The sequence below is a fragment of the Protopterus annectens genome, chromosome 2.part0 (assembly GCF_019279795.1).
Source record: "Protopterus annectens isolate FY-2018-M chromosome 2.part0, PAN1.0, whole genome shotgun sequence".
Classification (NCBI taxonomy): domain Eukaryota; kingdom Metazoa; phylum Chordata; order Ceratodontiformes; family Protopteridae; genus Protopterus; species Protopterus annectens.
The window spans coordinates 432,594,740-432,612,841 of NC_056728.1; the positions used below are offsets into that span (position 1 = coordinate 432,594,740).

General features: G+C 40.8%; 1 protein-coding gene across 2 annotated transcripts in view; it reads left to right on the forward strand.

The window, feature by feature from the left end:
• The window catches only part of VPS13A (vacuolar protein sorting 13 homolog A), a 4,910,496-nt gene that overhangs the window by 589,379 nt on the left and 4,303,015 nt on the right, over nucleotides 1-18,102 (forward strand). For both annotated transcript variants that reach the window (XM_044060868.1, XM_044060869.1), the window contains exon 9: nucleotides 9,021-9,101. In XM_044060868.1, the coding sequence (XP_043916803.1) occupies nucleotides 9,021-9,101 (81 nt within the window). The remainder of the gene's footprint in view (nucleotides 1-9,020; nucleotides 9,102-18,102) is intronic.

The window sequence follows — 18,102 nt, forward strand, 5'->3', positions numbered from 1 at the left end:
ATTCAAGCATGGGGAAGGCCAGACATAGATCTCTTTGCTACCCACAGAAACTACCAATTGAAAGAATTCTGCTCAAGGACCTATCATCCACAGGCCTGGAAAGTGGACGCACTTTCCTCCAGTTGGACAACATTGACAGTTTATGCCTTTCCACCTCTTCCTCTGCTGCCCAAAGTTCTATTAAAAGCCAGAGCAGACAGGCCAAAGTTGATACTCATTGCTCCAGACTGGCCAAGACAACGCTGGTATCCACTCCTGAGGAGCCTGACGCATTCCCCACCATGGATCCTGCCTCTAGTGCCTCTTCTGTTGACCCAGCACAACTTCAAAACTCTTCACAGTCAGCTGAAAATGCTCAATCTAGCCACATGGAGGATTCCTTGATTTCCCAACAGACCCGCCTCTCCAAGGAAGTGCAGGATGTCATTTTGGAGGCCCGAAGGCTTCTACTAGAAAAGCCTACTCCGCCAAATGGAAACGGTTTTGTGCCTGGAATCAGAAAAAGGGACAGAATCCTGGGATACTGAATTTACCTCAAATATTACAGTACCTAGCTGAGATGCTAAACAGTGGACTTTCATTCTCCTCCATCAAAATCCATGCTTCAGCCATTTCTGCACAATACAACACTGATCCTCCCTTATTCTCTCATCCTCTCTTAAGACAGTTCCTCAGAGGGGCTAAGAATATAAAACCCCCAAGGAAGCAACCAGTACCTGCTTGGGATCTCAATTTCATTTTAGAAAAACTGACCCTGCCTCCATTTGAGCCTGCTGTTTCAACAGAGCTGCAATATTTGTCATGGAAAATGGCCTTCTTTCTGGCTATCACCTCAGCACGCAGGGTTTCGGAACTACAAGCCCTCATGGCTGTGCAACCTTTCATCATTTTCCATCAGGGCAGAGTTTCCTTACGAACCAACCCTTCCTTTATGCCAAAGGTAGTATCCAGTGTAGCCTTGAATCAGGCTATCCACTTACCTACTTTTTATCCTAATCCACAAAACAAAGGGGAGAGACTTCTACATTCCTTGGACATTCACAGACAGCTTCGTTATTATTTGGACAGGACAAAGCCATTCAGAAAATCAGAGCAACTCTTTGTGTCTTATGCTACAGGTGCTCAAGGAAAGGCTATTTCCAAACAGACAATCTCAAAATGGATAGCCCACTGCATACGCTTTTGTTATTCATTTCATGGTAAAACTGTTCCTACAAGCATCAGATTTCACTCCACAAGGGCCACAGCTACCTCTGCAGCTTTCTTCAGGGGTGTTCCTACCAATGATATTTTGGAAGCAGCCACTTGGAGTTCTGTGCATACTTTCTCCAAGCACTATCACCTACCACTATACTCTAAATCTAGAGCGGGCTTTGCCACAGTAGTCTTGTAGGGCATCCTTGCTCCTCCTAGTTCCACTTAGTGCCTGCCACCCCTTTTTAGCTTTGGGATTCTACCCATCTGTTATGACTGCAGCTGTATGCACAATGAACATAGTACAGTTTTGTACCTACCATAAATGTAGATGTTCGAGTGCTAATACAGCTGCAGTCCAGGTTTCCCTCCCTCCTTCCCCTCTTGGGACAGGCCTAATGACAAACACCTCCTCATGCAACCTGATTGGGGTATTCTTTTATGGTGTATTTGCTTGCAACTACTGTTTTTTGATTATATTACATTGCATTATTACATAAATTTATGTTTTGCCTTCCTTCTGGGGGCACCTGACATCTGGGGCAAGAAAAACTGAAGAAAATGGCGTCAGCTGGTTCTTTTATACCCCTGCCGCACTGACGTCAGGGAAGAAGCGACAACATCCGACGCCAGACCTAGACTTTGTAATTCGGCCGACCGAGGACCCGCCTGATGGCAGGATAACCCATCTGTTATGACTGCAGCTGTATTAGCACCCGAACATCTACATTTATGGTAGGTACAAAACTGTACTTTTTATTACCTCATCTGAATATCTGTTTAAAGCTTCTCCCATTTTTTTCCAGTCTTTTGTTATTTGAGTTGATAAACTAGTACGCTCTGTGTACATTTGACTTATTTTTTCCTCTAGGTTACTGATGGTCATGTCTTGCACCAAAGGTGGGGGTTGCACTGCTTTTTGCTGAGCAGCCGCAGAATTCTTCCCAGTCAGTATTTTTTTCCTCAGCTTTTGTGTTTGGTTTTCTTTCAGTTTCTCTGAATTTCTTTTTCACTGGCATCCAGGCAGTTCACTTACTAGCCAGCTACTGAAATTTACCCAAAATATGAGTTTACTCACTCTGTTCTGAGTTTCTATTTTCACACTGGAGGATCTTAAATTAAGCTATTATTGAATGCACAGCCATCTTGCAAGTCCCAATACCATTTTTTTGTCTTCACCACATAAATGACCAGTCCCATGACTGGTCCTTGTAGCCCCCAAAGAAAGAGTTAAATGCACAGCCTTTGCCAGCACTCCAGACTAGTGGTTTTCCACAGCTACAGGTGGATGGCTACTGAGGCCAAAGCTGGTTCCTCAGACTATTCTCTGTGGCTGTTGAAATTCCCTTAGTGGGGAAGGGAGAATCACTCTTGTTGGCATTGGGAGAATGGGCAAGGTAGGTGCTCCTGCTTATGCAGAAAGCTGTACCCATCCCTGTGGAATCTGCTGCTGTCAGTGATCTTATTTGCCCCAATGTTCCTGTCAGAAAGAAACCAAAAACTAAACGTTTATCTCCTTCAGCAATTTCATTAGGAGTAGTTTATTAAACCTGGCGCTGGGTCTTGTAGAGACCATTGACACTTCTTATTCGGTGGGTTCTGGTAAAAGAAAAAGGGAGTCATTTATTTTCCTGAAGATTTTCAAGAAATCGAAACTGGAGTGGAATGTGATGGGTCAGATACAAATATTTCTCCTCTGATTCCTGGTTCAGACTCAGAGGAGAGCTTGATATCTGAATCTCCTGGTGAAGGCTTTTCTATTTTTGAGACTCTTTCAAAATGTTCAGTGTTTTCATTGGGAGAACAGTTAGTGTTTCTCAGTCATTAAGGTAATACTATGAGCTGTTATAACTGGAATTCCCAGAACCTCTCCCCATCCTCCCATTGCTGTCAGCATTGAATGATGTGTTTGTTACAGCCTGTGGTTTTCTTGATAATCAGTCTGTTGCACCGAAGAAAGCAGACAGAGAATGTACAAAGTTCCTCATTCTTTCAAATTTGTGTACACATTTCAGACCTGACTCAAGCAACTGTAGCTTTAGTTAATCCAGCTGCTACCAAGTATTTTGTTAATTTTAAACCTTCCCCTTTTGACAAGGATGGTAAGACAGTTGAAATGTACTTCTGAAACTTTAATTTTAAGAATTTTGAATTGTCAGGCTTACAAATCAAAGTTTATTCTGACTAATTGTGTGTAAGCATGAGGAATTTCATCTGCAGTTTAAAGAGGAAAAATCCACTTTGTTTGGTTTAGCTTCTTCAGTTTCTCAGGTCACTACTACTCGTGTAAAGTACATGTATGACTTTGTAGATGCTACATGTTGGGCTGTTGCAAATGGTACTATGCTGAGATCTTAAAAGGTGAAAAAAAAGGAGAATTTAAATTCTCCTTTGGCTAGAGATTGTTTTTGGACCTTCTGCTGCAGAGGTAATCAAGAAATGCGATGAGAGAAAGAGAAGTTGGTACAGGGAATCATTCTGTTTTTTCAGCCCTCCTCCTCCAAATTTTCGAAGTGATTTTCTACGTCTTCATCCAAGTTTGGCAAGAAACAAGCAAAATGCAGGTAAGCAGACATTTAAAAAACAGTCCTGCAGGGAGGTTCTTAAAAGAAAGTAGAAACCTCCCTAGACAAAGGACAGTCAAGTAAGGCAGAATGGTTGTAAAAGTGACTTTAGAACCTTATCCCTCCCATAAAGTCTGAATCTCCATTTCTCTCTCTGGTAACCCATTTGTTTCAGACAAGTAGGTTCTGAGGGTGATTCAGCAGGGTTACAAATGACAATGGGAAGAAATTCCTCCATTCCAGAAAATTAATTACTCCACATCGTTGAGACAAGACCAGACCTTGCCATTCCCTCCTGTCCTGCAGTACATGTGGTCTCATGGGGATTACAGATACAGTTCCTCCTTCCCATCTGGGAAAAGGTTTTTATTCGAGAAAGTTTTTGGTGGCAAAGAGAGGGACAAAAAAGCCTGAAGACCAGTTCTGGAACTTTCTTTCCTAAACCAGTATTTGATAGTAACCAATTTCAAAATGATTTTGCTTCACAACATTACCCCTTCTTCCTCATGAGTTTTTTGGTAACCTTAGATTTAAAAGATCTTATCACGTTCCTTTTTATCCAATCTTTGACGTTTCTTAATGTTTTTTGTGTCTGGATTACATAATCAGCTCTCTGTATTGCCGTTTTGATTGGGCAAATGAAGTAAAACAACTATGAAATCTTAGTTATCCAAACAAAAGATTTTCTTTTTGATTCTAAAATAGAGGACAGGACTCCTTTCAAGTTGGGGTACCCTTGTTCTGCAGTAAACTGTATGAATTGCTCAATTCTGGCTTAGTGTCCACTTTTGTAAAGGTATGTTTTCTGGCCATTTCATCCTGCATGCTACTCCCTTTCCTCTTTATATCAAGTCAAGCAGTTTTTTAAGTAGGAGTTTACATATCAGACCAACAAGAAAAAAAGGTGCCTTCTCTTTGGGATTTGATTTTTTTTTCTTTCTTTTTTTTTTTTTTTTAAACTAATTCAACCTCTCTGTTAACCTACAACCAGTTGTTCCCTAAAGTTTCTAACCTGGAAGACTGTCTTGTCTGGTAGCTTTAACTTCTGCTATATGGTTTTATGAATTATAGGCTCTTATGTCTATTCAGTCTACTCATCTTTCACAAGGACAGGGTGAGTCCAAGGACCAGTCATTCTTTTATGCCTGTTTGCTGTTTACTCAAACTATCAAACTATCCAGCTGCCTATTTTCATATACAAAATGAGAGAGAAAAGAATTCTTCATTACCTGGATGTACACAGGAAGTTCACAGTCAGTTGAGCAATTATCTGGACAAAACTAAAGATTTTAGAAAATCTTACCAACTTTTTGTATCTTATGGTGGTAAGAAAAAGGAATAGCCAGTTTCTGATCAACGATATGTTTTGATAACTTTGCCTTTCCATTCAGTTCTGTTATTCTAATTATGGCAAACGTCCTGAGAGTGTCTAGGCTTATTTTACTAGAGCATTTGCCACATCTGGTGCTTTCTGGAAAGGTGTGGACTCTGGATCTATTTTAAAAGCAGCTACTTTGCCCTCAGTTCACACATTCACCAAATGCTGCATGCTAGTGTTGTCATCAGAGGAATTTTCGCTAGAGCTGTTCTTCAGGGAATTCTGGACTTTGGTACCTTTCCATCCACCCTCTCTTCTTGGGCTTTGACCATTTTCCTATATGAGCAATTACTGGAACAGTGATGTAATGAAAAAATAGTACATTTGTGTAATTAACTTGCCATAAAAGTAGATGTTCAGATAATTTGGTGTTGCACTACAAATACCATCTGTCCTTCCCCATGAATAATTTCTTCTGTGGCCCAGGTAGGGTGTCCTTTGCCTTTTCTCTTTTGACAAGGCTTGATTTAGAGCAACAGGGTTCAGCCTTGTTTTCCAGTGGCAAAAAGCTGTTGAGTTATGGCATACAAGGAAATGTACCTGATGCTTTGTAGACTGGCTGGGATATGGTATCCTTTGCAGGATATATCCCATGTATAAGGATTACTGCAGCAGTTATCTAATCAAACATCTACTATCCTGGTAAATTAACTACACTAATGTACTTCATGTCTGTGTACCGGAAATTTATTCTTATTTTATTGAAACTGAAAGATTAATTTTTTATTTTTTTAAATTCCTCTTAAGCAGGCATGAGTAGACGACACATTGACAACGTTACAATAGTAAAACATAAGCAGATAAGTTGTCATCAAATCACAGTACCTAGGAGGGGTGCTGAGTCAGTATCCCTGGATACGTGGAAATCATAATTATTCCTTTAAGTACTTCTTCTGTTGGTGGTTGTAGTAGTAATAAGCTGAGCAAGGTAAATCAAATGTCCTAGCCACCGCAAGTGCACATGTCATGTTTTGGGAGTTGCAGACATTTACAAAGAGGCTGAGAGAGGTCATTCCTCCATTGTATGCCGATATACTCTAGTTTTCCTCCTAGTGGGCTGTGCCTGGTATACCTTCCATTGGAAGTGCCCCGGAGGCATCCTCACAAGGTGCCCAAATTACATCAGCAGTCATCTCAGTACATTTGAGCAATGACTATATTTTAAGTTATTTCCAGATGGTTAGGCATTTCATTTTGTCACTGAGAATGAGTCAAGTTTCATCTCTGATCTGCATCTCATTTCCTCTTCCAGAGTTAAGTACAGTGCCTGTAGCAGTACGCCATTGTTACACCAGTCAGTGTCAGTGCCTTGATTCCCACTGCCTTTATTGCAAACAGCAGTCCCAAGTACTTATTCTCCTCTACCAGAGATGGCTTCTTCATCACCTGGAGAGTCACATTTTTTCATGAAGACAACCAGACATCTGACGTGGAGGTTCAGATTTTTATTCCAGCTTCTACAGATTCGGCACTTCATTGCACACTGGTGCTCACCGTCACTTGAGGCCTAAAAGGACAGCATTATTTACAGGCAACAGTGATGCAACCTTCATTCTCCTAGATGAGATACTTTCTAGATATTTTTTTTTCTTGATCTTTTGCCCTTGGCAAGAGGAGGAAACACACATCCTTGCGAGTACTTTGCTCACACTGATTGTATTTGGCTTAATGCCAGAATATGGACACTGCTTTCAGTCATTGGATTTAAGGATCAAGTGAAGCACAGCAGAGGCTCCAAGACCCCATATTGTTGCTGTTCTTCCTTTGAGACACACTAAGATATAGAGTCATGTGCATTCCCCCAGTCTACAAAATGCATGTAGACAATTTTGGAGAACTCTTCTGACTCCTCCAGCATCCATGCAGTAGCAAAAAGCTGATACACTGTTCCAGATCTAGGATGGCATCCACATTGGTTCTGCTAAATCAGAAGTGCAGCTAATGAACAAACTCTCTTCTTGAGCACTTGTGTGTGTTCCCAAGGAGGATGAGGATTGTAGTGCTTTTGTAATTGGGGCACCAGCTTGCCAATGCAAAGATAATCTCCCAGCCTTCCATGCAGCATTGAAAATGCACATTAAAAACTTGACACGTGAAAACAATCTAGTGCCCTTAGAGGTTTGCTGAACAGTCTTAGCAAAGCTATTTAATCCCTGCTGTGATCTCCTCTACCAGTAATCCAGTTCCACTATATGCTTCTGGTGCTGCCTCTTCAGTGGAGTGCATGTCTTATGGAGTCAGGAGCTTCTCAGTGTTACTGCCACTTCTTAACAGTGTCCCTAGTTTAGAGTTTAGATCACTACTTCTCCACCCATGCCAAAACAGTCTAAACATTTTTCACAGCTTCTGTCCATGAGTTGCCTGATGGTTTGTCAAAAACTGTATCTCACTGAAGCTGTCCAAACGTTATTCTCAGTGGCATCACCAAACTCTTCCCGCACCTAGAAGACCTTTGCTGGAGGTCCTGACTTGTTGATACACTTCAGTCATATATGCCCCCCCCCCCCCCCCCCAGGTCTAACACTGCATAGAAGGCCTATTACATTAACTTGACCACTTTCTTAAGTGCTAGTTACCTACCATCACGTCCTACAGTGGCTGCTTTGACAGATTTTCCCCAGTTTTTAACCAGAGCTGCTTGCCTCTGTCTCAGTTCAGATCTTGAATAGAACCCATTCAGACTCCATGTTCCCAATCTCCCCAGGGATACAGGCAAAGCTGTTCTGGAGGTTGGAGTTGAGCTCGTGCTGCACAGAAGCATTGGCTAACCATTTCATGACATCCTCACTATGTATTTGGGCTTCTTGCGACTGTCCAACCATCTTACCCAACTCACCACTTAAAGGCCATCATTTAACAGCTCATCTCTGTCTCTTGACCAAGTGTCTTGCACTTGCTTCTTCAGGTCAGATGACATGACTACAAAGTCGGTCATTGACATTTGGTCTGAAGTACTCTTGTGTCAATGTGCTGGTGAGCGTGGTTTTGTTTGAGCATGATGGTGTAGCCTTGTATCCCTGCTTTGGGAGAGATTCTCATTCTTTATATATATAAAAAAAAAATCCTTGGCTGCATTCCGACTGTGCTTGTGTGTGTGTTCAGGACACGATGCCTTCTTGAATTGTATACTGTGAAAAGTACCTGTTTACAAGAAGTCAAATCAGCATTACAAAATAATAAACCACCTCTTTGGCATAGAAGGATGAAGCCCTTAGTCCAACTTTAAGGTTCCATGACTGATTAGTAACATGGGCAGTGGTGAAGCTAGCCAGGGAGGTTTGGCTTGAGTTTTCTCTGTTGGCTTTGCCCATCTTGAGGGGAAGGCATTTTTAGAGGCAGAGTGTTGTAGCAGGTGCAGCCCAAGAACTAGGTTTGGACTTTGTTAGCCAGAGTGCTCTGTAGCTAGGAGTTGAACATACACAGTAGCACAGTCTGTAGTGTAGATGATTGACATGCACATGGAGAAAAATATTAAAGGAAAAGTACAAAATATTTTATTTTAAAATCAGAAAACTGGAATACTTGGAATAGTATAATTCCAGCTGTACAGTTTCAGGCTGTGCATTGAGAATTGTGTGAGGAGTCCTAGCCAAGAGCTTCTAGGATGCTGTTCAGAAAGAAGTAGAACTGTGTTCTTAGCCTTAAGCAGAGAATTCAGTAGTAAACGTAATGTTTTACTTACATGTAAGAGGTATGACGTGCATTGGACACCTGTCTGAATTTCAGTGATGGGCTTATTATGAAACTTTACTGAATGTCTATGATAATGCCTTTTATCCATGATGTAACTTTTTGGAATCATTTTTTTAAATTGTGAATAATACTGATCAGTATGTGACTAATCATTAACAACTACAAGAGTAAAATAAAGTTTTGTTTTACAGATTGTACGACTTGATAATTTATTTGCGTATTGGAATGTGAACACAGTAATGTATTCTCATGGGAGCTGTGAGGAAGCATTGGTAAGTCTCATTTAGTCCCCCCACACTTTTTTTTTTTTTTTTTTTATTATTATTTAGTAGTTGCTTACACTTAGCAGATCGAGGGTACAAGAAGACGATAGAACTTTACTGGTGGCCTAGGGAAAAAAATGGCAGGTAGTGTAAACTGGATCAGATTTACCATGATAATAATGCCCCCCCGAAGTTTTTAATGATGTCACATGAAATGCATAAGAACATATCAGAAGTATGCAAATGGAAATACATACAGGAAAGTAAATGTGTGATTGTCACCATTATATTTATACATACAATAAAATAACCAAGTTGCATATTTTATTGTCACCATTGTATTTATACATACAATAAAATAACCAAGTTGCATATTTTATTGTAACAGGAAATTAAATTTGTCATAAAAAAGAAAGAAGGAAAGATAGAAATATATGTGACAAACAATAAAAGAGAAAAAAAATACAGAAAAATGGTGCAAATCTTATGGTCTGCAACACTACTAAGACTTGAAAAGGTTACTTTCAAGCTTTTCTAACAACTAACTTAGAGGTCAAATCTAATTAGCTGTGTACTCCTTACTTATAGTTAGTTTGCAGTTCTTTGTCATATACATAAACTCATATTTTTTAAAAATTTAATTAGGTAAGGAGTTGAATTGTTACTTTTTTTGCTAAATTTTCTTAGACACTGCTAAAACAATCTGTAATGCTGATCTTTGGTTTGAATTATCATATGGAGATGTTTAGGTGTAAATTAAAACAAATCTACAGTCCTAAAACATGTTGGCAGCATGTCTTAAAATTTTTCGTGCCTCACCAACATTTAGAAATATTAATCTTCTCATAATATGGAAAGCTAAGTAATGAATATTCAGGAAATTGCCTCTGCTTTTAGTCACAAAGCCTGCTAATACTTTGCATCCTGTTTTAGGAGTTGTAAAAGACTGTTGCAGCAAGCATTGTACTATTACTCAAGCCACAACTTTTGTAACAGGAACTGTACACATCAGTAAAGCAACTGCATAATATTTTTTATGTTTTCTCAACAATAGTAATACCACACCTGATCCTTTGGTCCAGTGGGTGGATGTACTGCATAGTTTAGTAAAGTGCCCCCCCCTCCAATAATAGCTATATGTTGACTTTTTTAGAGGTGTTGATAGTAATACTGTGCTGATTTGGTATGTTTGATGTAATGTTCATATGTTGTGTGCTTTGGAGGACTACATCAGTGGTCTTCTGTGGCATTTGATTCTTTGATGCTGGCTGTTTGTCCTTCAATGGCTGTGCTTCTTAACACTGTTAATTGAAGTTTATTTGCATTCCTTTGTTTAAAGGGAAAAACTGGGTTCGAAGGGCACAAATTGCACTACTCTGATTTCAAAACCACAAAAAGCAGGTTTAGATATTTGGCTTTGTTCCCTCCTACCCTCAAGCTGTTGCGAGATCCTTTGATATTTTTTTTTTAGCTGTATACACCTTTAAGCAGACACACACATGTTCTTGACATCCTTGTAAAAGCACTAATGGTGCTTGCCTCCCAATTACTGTAAATGTCTCTTTACCCATCCAGTCATCAGAGCAAGTTTAAAGACAGTTCTGTACACTTTTCACAACCTTGTGACAGTCTTTAATAGTATGGATTCATGATGCGTATGTTCTTAAAATGTGCACATCGCCTATGGTGTTTTGCCTGTTTTTTGTAGATGCATGTTGTATACTTATCTTCCAGTTCCTCGTAGATCATGGATATATGTAGCAGTAGTTTGTGCAGAAGGTAAAAATTTGTATACCTCAGGTGTCACTTCTTTTCAAGAGTAACTTTTACTTCATTGCTTTTATTTTTCCTTCAAGCTGTTATAAGATGCATTTTAATATCGATTCCATCACAGCTTGTTGCCTGTATCCTTTTCTTTGCATTTGCTTGTGCACATTCTGGTCAAAAAATGTTGTAAAGAAAAAATATTACAGTTTTGGTAAAAAAAAAAAAAAAAACAGTAAATTTCAGGTGAAAAGTGAAAAAGGAAAAAAAAAAAGCCATTCAAACCACCTTGAAAAGACACCCCTGCAGAATTAACTTGATGAGCCTGTAAGAACTGGCTGTTTCCATTGATTAAAAAAGAAAAAAAAAAGTGTGTAAGCTTTGTGAAAATCGTTGGTGCCTGTGATCCATTAATAGTAATTGTTGGGAGCTATAACTGTTGTTAACTGAAAAAAATAACTTCACAGCTCTGTACCACTATGTTTAAAAAACAGTCGCACATATCCCACAAGTGGAATTATGCTTTTCACCCTACAGCCACGTAGACCACTCCATTTTTCTTGAATAGGCAGTATTCTTGTGGTATATTTTCTGACAGATTATATTTCTAGGAGACCCACTCAGTGTTTTGTACAAAGTCCATGCATCAATAAGCCATGGTGGGTCTAGTGGGTATGTAAAAATGCATGGTTCAGCAATGAAGTAGTGGAATGAAATAAATTCATAAATATAGAGGGTTGGGAGGGTGGCCTAATGGTTAAGGTGTTTGCCTTACAAACACAAGGTGCAGGGTTTGAGTCTCACAAGGGATAATTGGCTATGCTTTGCAATGGCTCGCAAGGGCAGTTAGCCTAGTACTAACCTATGATCCTATGATGATCCTATGTGTGAGTAGTCTTTCAGCTTTTCCCGGTTAGGGGTCACCTCAGCCGATCACTGGTCCGCTATTGATTGGCAGTGGATTTTTATGGTGCCGAGTTGCCAGACCGGCACCCAGCTTTCACCAAAGGCGCACACACACACCTACCTGCATGCCTTTAAAGTTCACTTGACTGCAGGAAGGACATACAGACTTGGCACAGAAGGCACTCTAGCTGAGAGAATTGAACCAGAGAACCTTGTGCTATAAGGCGACAACACTAACTGCTGCACCACCACGGCCTTAGTATAATAAAAAAAATATATACATGTATGTATGTGTGTGTGTATGTGTATATATATATATATATATATATATATATATATATATATATATATATATGTATATATAATATATGAGTATATAAAATATACATACACATATTAGGCCTGTGGTTCAGAAAACCATTGAGAAGCTTAACCAGTTAAACCCAAGAATAATTGGACAAGTTATGCTACCTGATTGAGAAATACTGTGCTTATATACCCATTCCTAAAAACAGACATCAACAATTTTGCTTAAGGACACCTTCTCCTGGGACTTGGCCGCAAGATGCCTTCTCCATTAAATGGGCACACCTATTTCTGTATGCCTTTCCTACAGTCCTTATCAGGATAATAGAAAAGGTAATGGAAGACAAACCAGAAATACTTCTGATAGCTCCCTTTGGTTTAGACAACAGTGGATGTCCTTCCATAACACTATTGCAGTATTCTTTACTAAAGGGATCGCCTGGCAGGGGTAGCCCAACATCCAGCCAGGGTACCAAAGCCTTAGGTCATATGTCCGATGTATGCTGTCCACTCGCATAGGGCATAAAGGTGCCGTAGTGACATACATACCTTAGAACTATTTTGCCGCCAGTCCGGACATGATGTTTGATAGTTAGCCTGCATGCACCTTCTTCTACCTCAGGCTTTCCTAGTCTCTGTGCATCTCAAGGATGCCGATCTTCACATCCCTATTCATCCTAGTTGCAAGAAATATTTGTGTTTCTCTGTTTCTTCCTTGCATTTTCAGCTCTCTGCTTTGCCGTTTGGCCTCCCTGCTGCCCCAAGGGTCTTCACCAAATGCCTGGCTCCTGTGATTGCATTAGCCTTTTGCAGGATGAGGGAGATACAAGTCTTTCCTTACCTGGACAACCTGCTCATTCAAGCTTCCTCTCTAGAGACCCAGCTTTAGTATCTCCACTATGGTATTTGGCTCTTGCAAGGCCTAGGGTTTACAGTCAATTTCCAGAAATCCATCCTGACTCCTCCTTGGGATCATGTTTTTTTCTGGTGCAGGCTCCAGACCATTCCTATGCTGGTATCCCAGCCACCTCCCAAGGGTCTGACTCTAATTGCCTTTTTCAATCCCTTCTTCCTCTGTTCTTAATTATGACCAGGGAGTTTCTAAGGGTTCTGGGGTACATGCCTTTTACCATTCCTATGCTTCCTGTAGCCAGGCTCCATATGAGAAAGCTACAGTGGTTCCTAAAGTCAGTATGGCTTCAACATTCTCCTCCTTTGGACTTTGTAGTTCCTCTTCTTCCATGCCTCAAGATAGAGCTTCAGTGGTGGATTAATCAGCCGTCTCTCAACTCAGGGCTTCCTTTTCATCCCCCATTCCCCTCTCAGGAACTTTTTTCGGCTACCTCAGATGTGAGATGGGGGCTTTTTGACCCTCTGAAGGTTCAGAGTCTTTGGCCCTGTCATCAAAGAATGGACTGTATCAACATTAACAAGATGAGAGCTGTACTACGTGCCCTTCAGGCCTTCCATACTCTGTTCCTTCCAGGGCCTCTCAATACCTTTACAGATGATGTGTTACATTAACAAACAAGGGGGACATGGTCTTACCCACTTTACAGACTGGCTTTTCAGGTTTGGGATCTGGCTATCCAGTATCAGGTGACACCAGACTGCTTATATTCCTTCAGAACAGAACCTTGTGGCAGACTCTCTGAGCAGATCCATAACACAGACGCACAAGTGGATGCTTCATAGAGATTATTTCTGGACATTGTCCACCAGTAGGAGTACTCCTCAGATAGATCTTGTCTCCCCTCTGAGCAGACAACTTCCTCTTTTTTATGACAACTTCCTCTTTTTTGCACCAGAGTCCTATGTCCTTTGGCATAGAAGGTGGACGCCCTGTCTTTTTCTGGAACGGGTGGTTTTTCTATGCCTTCCCTCCCCTTCCTCTCATACCAAGGGTCCTGTTCAAGATAGAATAAGACTCTTCCAAAACCTTCTTGGTGACTCCACTTTGGACCAGACAGCATAAGTTCCCTTTTTTTCTGCACCTAGCCAAGGGCAATCGCCACAAGTTACATCACAAGGTGGACCTACTCACACATGACAAGGGGTCTCTCATCCGTCTTCACTTGTCCACTCCTCATCTGACACTGTGGGTGATAGGGTTTTGATCCCTTTTAGGCACCTTTTTTTTCTTAGGACATGTGGTAGGCCAGGAAACCCACTGTCAGAAAATCTTATTTGTCCAAATGGAAGAGATTTTCTGTTTGGTGCCTTGCTCATAACCAGGATCCAGTTGCTGTGGAGGTTCCTCTGGTTCTGTCTTTATGTGAACTGCTCTATGTTGGCTTGGCATACTGTTCAGGTAAAGCTCACCTTACAACCATTTCTGCTGTCTGCTTTTGACTCCTTTAGTTTGTAGGTTTGAGATCAAAAGATTTCTTAAAGGCGTCCTTCATATTAAGCCTCCCAGGAAACCTATTCCTCCTTCCTGGGACCTTAATTTTGTTCTTGAAAATTGACTCCGGCTCCTTTTGATCCTGTAGCTTCAGCATCTTTGCAACATTCTTTTCGCCCTTACTTCAGCTAGAAGGGTGTCTGAGCTTCAGGCCCCTATGGCTGTCCCTCTTTTTTTTTTTTAGTTTTTCATAGGGACAGAGTGTTTCTTCATACTAATCCTTCATTTATGCCCATGGTGGACAGTGAATTGGCTCTTAATCAGTCTATTAATTTGCCCATTATTTTCCCTTCTCCACAGTCTGCCAGCAATCTGCCAGTGAGAAGGTTCTTCACTCCTTGGATTTGCATAGACAGCTCTGATATTCTTTGGATAAGACTTAAGGTCTTTTTTGTTTCTTTTCTTCCTAGATCTCTAGGTTTGGCTGTTTTTAAGCAAACCATTTCTTCATGGATCTCTAAGGCCATTCATTTTTGCTATTCCTTTCATGGGAAAAGCCTTTCTGCTTCTGCAAAGGTACATCTACTAGGCCTGTGGCTTCCTCTGGTATTGTTTTCAAAGGACTGAATACCAGTTCTATCCATGATGCTGCTACTTGGACTTCTCTCCATACCTTTACTAAACATTGCACGCTGGATGTGGTTTCCAGGGCTAGAGATGGCTATGCCAGGAATATCCTGCATGGCTTTCTTGAACGCTGCTGGACCTTCCTCCTTCCAGGTTTCCTCTTGAGCTTTTGTACTCTCCCTTTAATAAAGACTACTGCAGCAGTGATATGGAAGGACATAGTACAGTTGTGTAGAACCTTAACATAACAGTAGATGTCCTTTCCTTCAGTGTTGCACTGTTCACTTCCTCCCTCTGTCCCCTTTTTTCTCTACTCCTTTTTCTTTTTTCCTTCTGGATGCACATGTTCCTTCTTTTCTCCTTGGACTGTTGTTGCTCCTGGGACTATTCATTTCTGAAGTATGTACATCACTGTAAGTGGAGAGCATACATATGATGTAAACCTTGAAAACCTAAGGCTTTGGTATAGTGGCCAGACGTTGGGTTACCCTTGGCAGGAGATTCTTTTAGTAAAGAATACTGCAGCAGTGAAGGGAAGGACATCTACTGTTTTAGTAAGATTTTACACAACTGTACTTTCTCCCACCTGGTAAAGGCCGCTGCCTCAGCAGATTAACCTGTTGACTCAAGGCAAGGGGTCACTCTTACACGTCAACCTGAAGACTTTAAAAGGTGGTAGCATGGCATGGGTGATTTCAATGTCTTTCCTTTCAGACATATGTGTGGAGAGGACATATTTTCTGTATTAAGGGAGGCTAGAAAATCTAGTATAAGGAAATATTAAGCAAAATGGAACAGTTTCTCACTTTGGTACTATAAGGGGGGCCAACACTCAATCCATTCCTCACTATTTGTGGTCCTAAATTACATGTCAGACCTTTTCAAATAAGGATTATCTTACACCTCATTGAAGGTGCATGTGTCTGCCATTTCAACATACTTGCTTGCAGTTACCACTATTTACTAGGTTGCCTATAAAGCAATTATTCAAGAGGGGTGCTGCACCTAAGGCTTAAAGAGCCCTTTCCACCATCTGATCTTAATTGCATCTTATAGAAGCATTGCCTCATTTTGGACTAGCTGTTTCTGTCCCTTCAAGTATATCCTTGGAAAGCTGGGCTCTTAGTGGCCGTCACTTCCAGGAGAATTTCAGAACCACAGATCCCATCTTATTTTCCACAATGGCATTCACTTTGTACTAACTCTTGTTTAAGTCTAAAGTTGTGGCCAAGGTATCCTTGAATCAGGTAGTTACCTCCCTGCTTTTTATTATATTCCCACCAAACAGGAAAGATCTAATATCAGCTAGCTGAGGTTAGCAACAGAGGGGTTATTTGGGCAAAGCACAGTAAACGAGGAAAACAGACTAGTTATGTCCTCTGCACTCTGTTCATTCTGGATGCAGCTACAGGCATCAGTGGATACTTTTTTTAAAACATTACAACCAGGATAGCTCCTCCAGTGCAGTGGCAAGCTTTGCTGCAGCCATGTTACAGGGCCTCTACCAACCCTCTCCTTCTCAGATCCTGCCAACCCCCTAGGTTCATACGTATTGGGAATATTTCTGCAGAGTAATTTCTGGGACTTCCTGTTTGGTATTTGAGTAAAGCAGTCTAATGACTCTCCCATGTGGGCACTGATTGTTACAAAAAGCTGATTGATTAGTACAGGTCTCCTGATAAGATTTCAGATGCTTAGGAACCTTCAGAGAAATAAAATAAGAAAAATCAATTTAAAACATTTGATTTTAAGCCAAAAGAAAGTGAAGTCATGAAATGCCTCCTAGTGAGTCCTTTGTTAGCAGAATATATTAGAAAAGAAATGGAAAAGGTTTCAAAACAAGATAAGCTTGCAAGATGTGCATGGAAGTGTTTGAAATAAGTGGAACCGTAGAGGGTTACATTGAATACAGTAACAAAACAAAATATAAAAGATAGAAGACCTGCTTAACAAGCATTCACACACATTTCTAGAAATTCAGAAGACTGAAACAGAATTAAAGACGAAAATTGCTGTATATAAAGCCATACAAGAAGACGTTTAAAAAAAATAACTGAAATAGAAGATAGATCCGTATGCTAAAAGTCTGAGATTCACTGAAGTAACAGAAAAGCAGAAGGATAAAGCTGTTTAGCTTTAATTAATTAATTTATTTATTTAGCCTTTGTTTACTGGGAAAGTCCGACTGGGACAGAGCCCATTTTCAGCAGAGGCCCAGGGAGAAATGCTCCAGATGCATGTCTTTGGAATGTGGGAAGAAACCAGAGCACCTTGAGGAAACCCATGTGAATGCAGGGAAGACGTGCAGTCTCCGCACAGAAGGCACCCCACCAGAGAATCGAACTGGAAAACCTCTTGCTGTGAGGCGACAATGAATGCTAACTGTTGCACCACCGTGCCGCTTAGGTTTCGCTAAATAAATGGACTTAATTCCACCACAGAACATATTATTTGAGCAAAAATACTGTATCGGTATCCTTAATTCATATCAGACAGGAAAAACAAACAATTGCTCATCAAATTTCATACTTATTAAGAAGAAGATCTTTCCAGTCCCTGCTAAAGAGGTAAATAATTTTTGTAATAATTACTTTTGTCACGTTGTACTTGCTGCCCGTTGGTCATCCGCTCCATTCCATTTAATGGGCTTATTCATTCCCCTTCATGTTGGTGAGAATTGATTAGCAGGGGGCATCATTCAGGCAGCCATCCTTGGGATTTTTGTTTTTTTAATTTGTTGCCCAGACATCTCTATATGCACTCCTTGTAGAATGAAAGAGGAAGGTGCAGTGGGTTGTCTGAGTAGGACATCCCCTCATTTCTACAAAAGGCATTCCCTTCATAGATCTCCACCCACCTTCCAAAGCACAGGAGGTGGTTTCCCTCGTCCCTGCCAGGGAAATCCGAGCTGTGTAGTGTGCTGCTGAGTGCATGCAAACCACCCCCTGTAGAGGCAAGTGAGCCGTGCTCCTCAACTCCTCCTTCCCTGCCTAGGTCGTCTCACCAAGGTCACAGTCAGGGCTGCATTCCTCTGCACTATGGAGTCCAGCTTGCAAAGAGGTA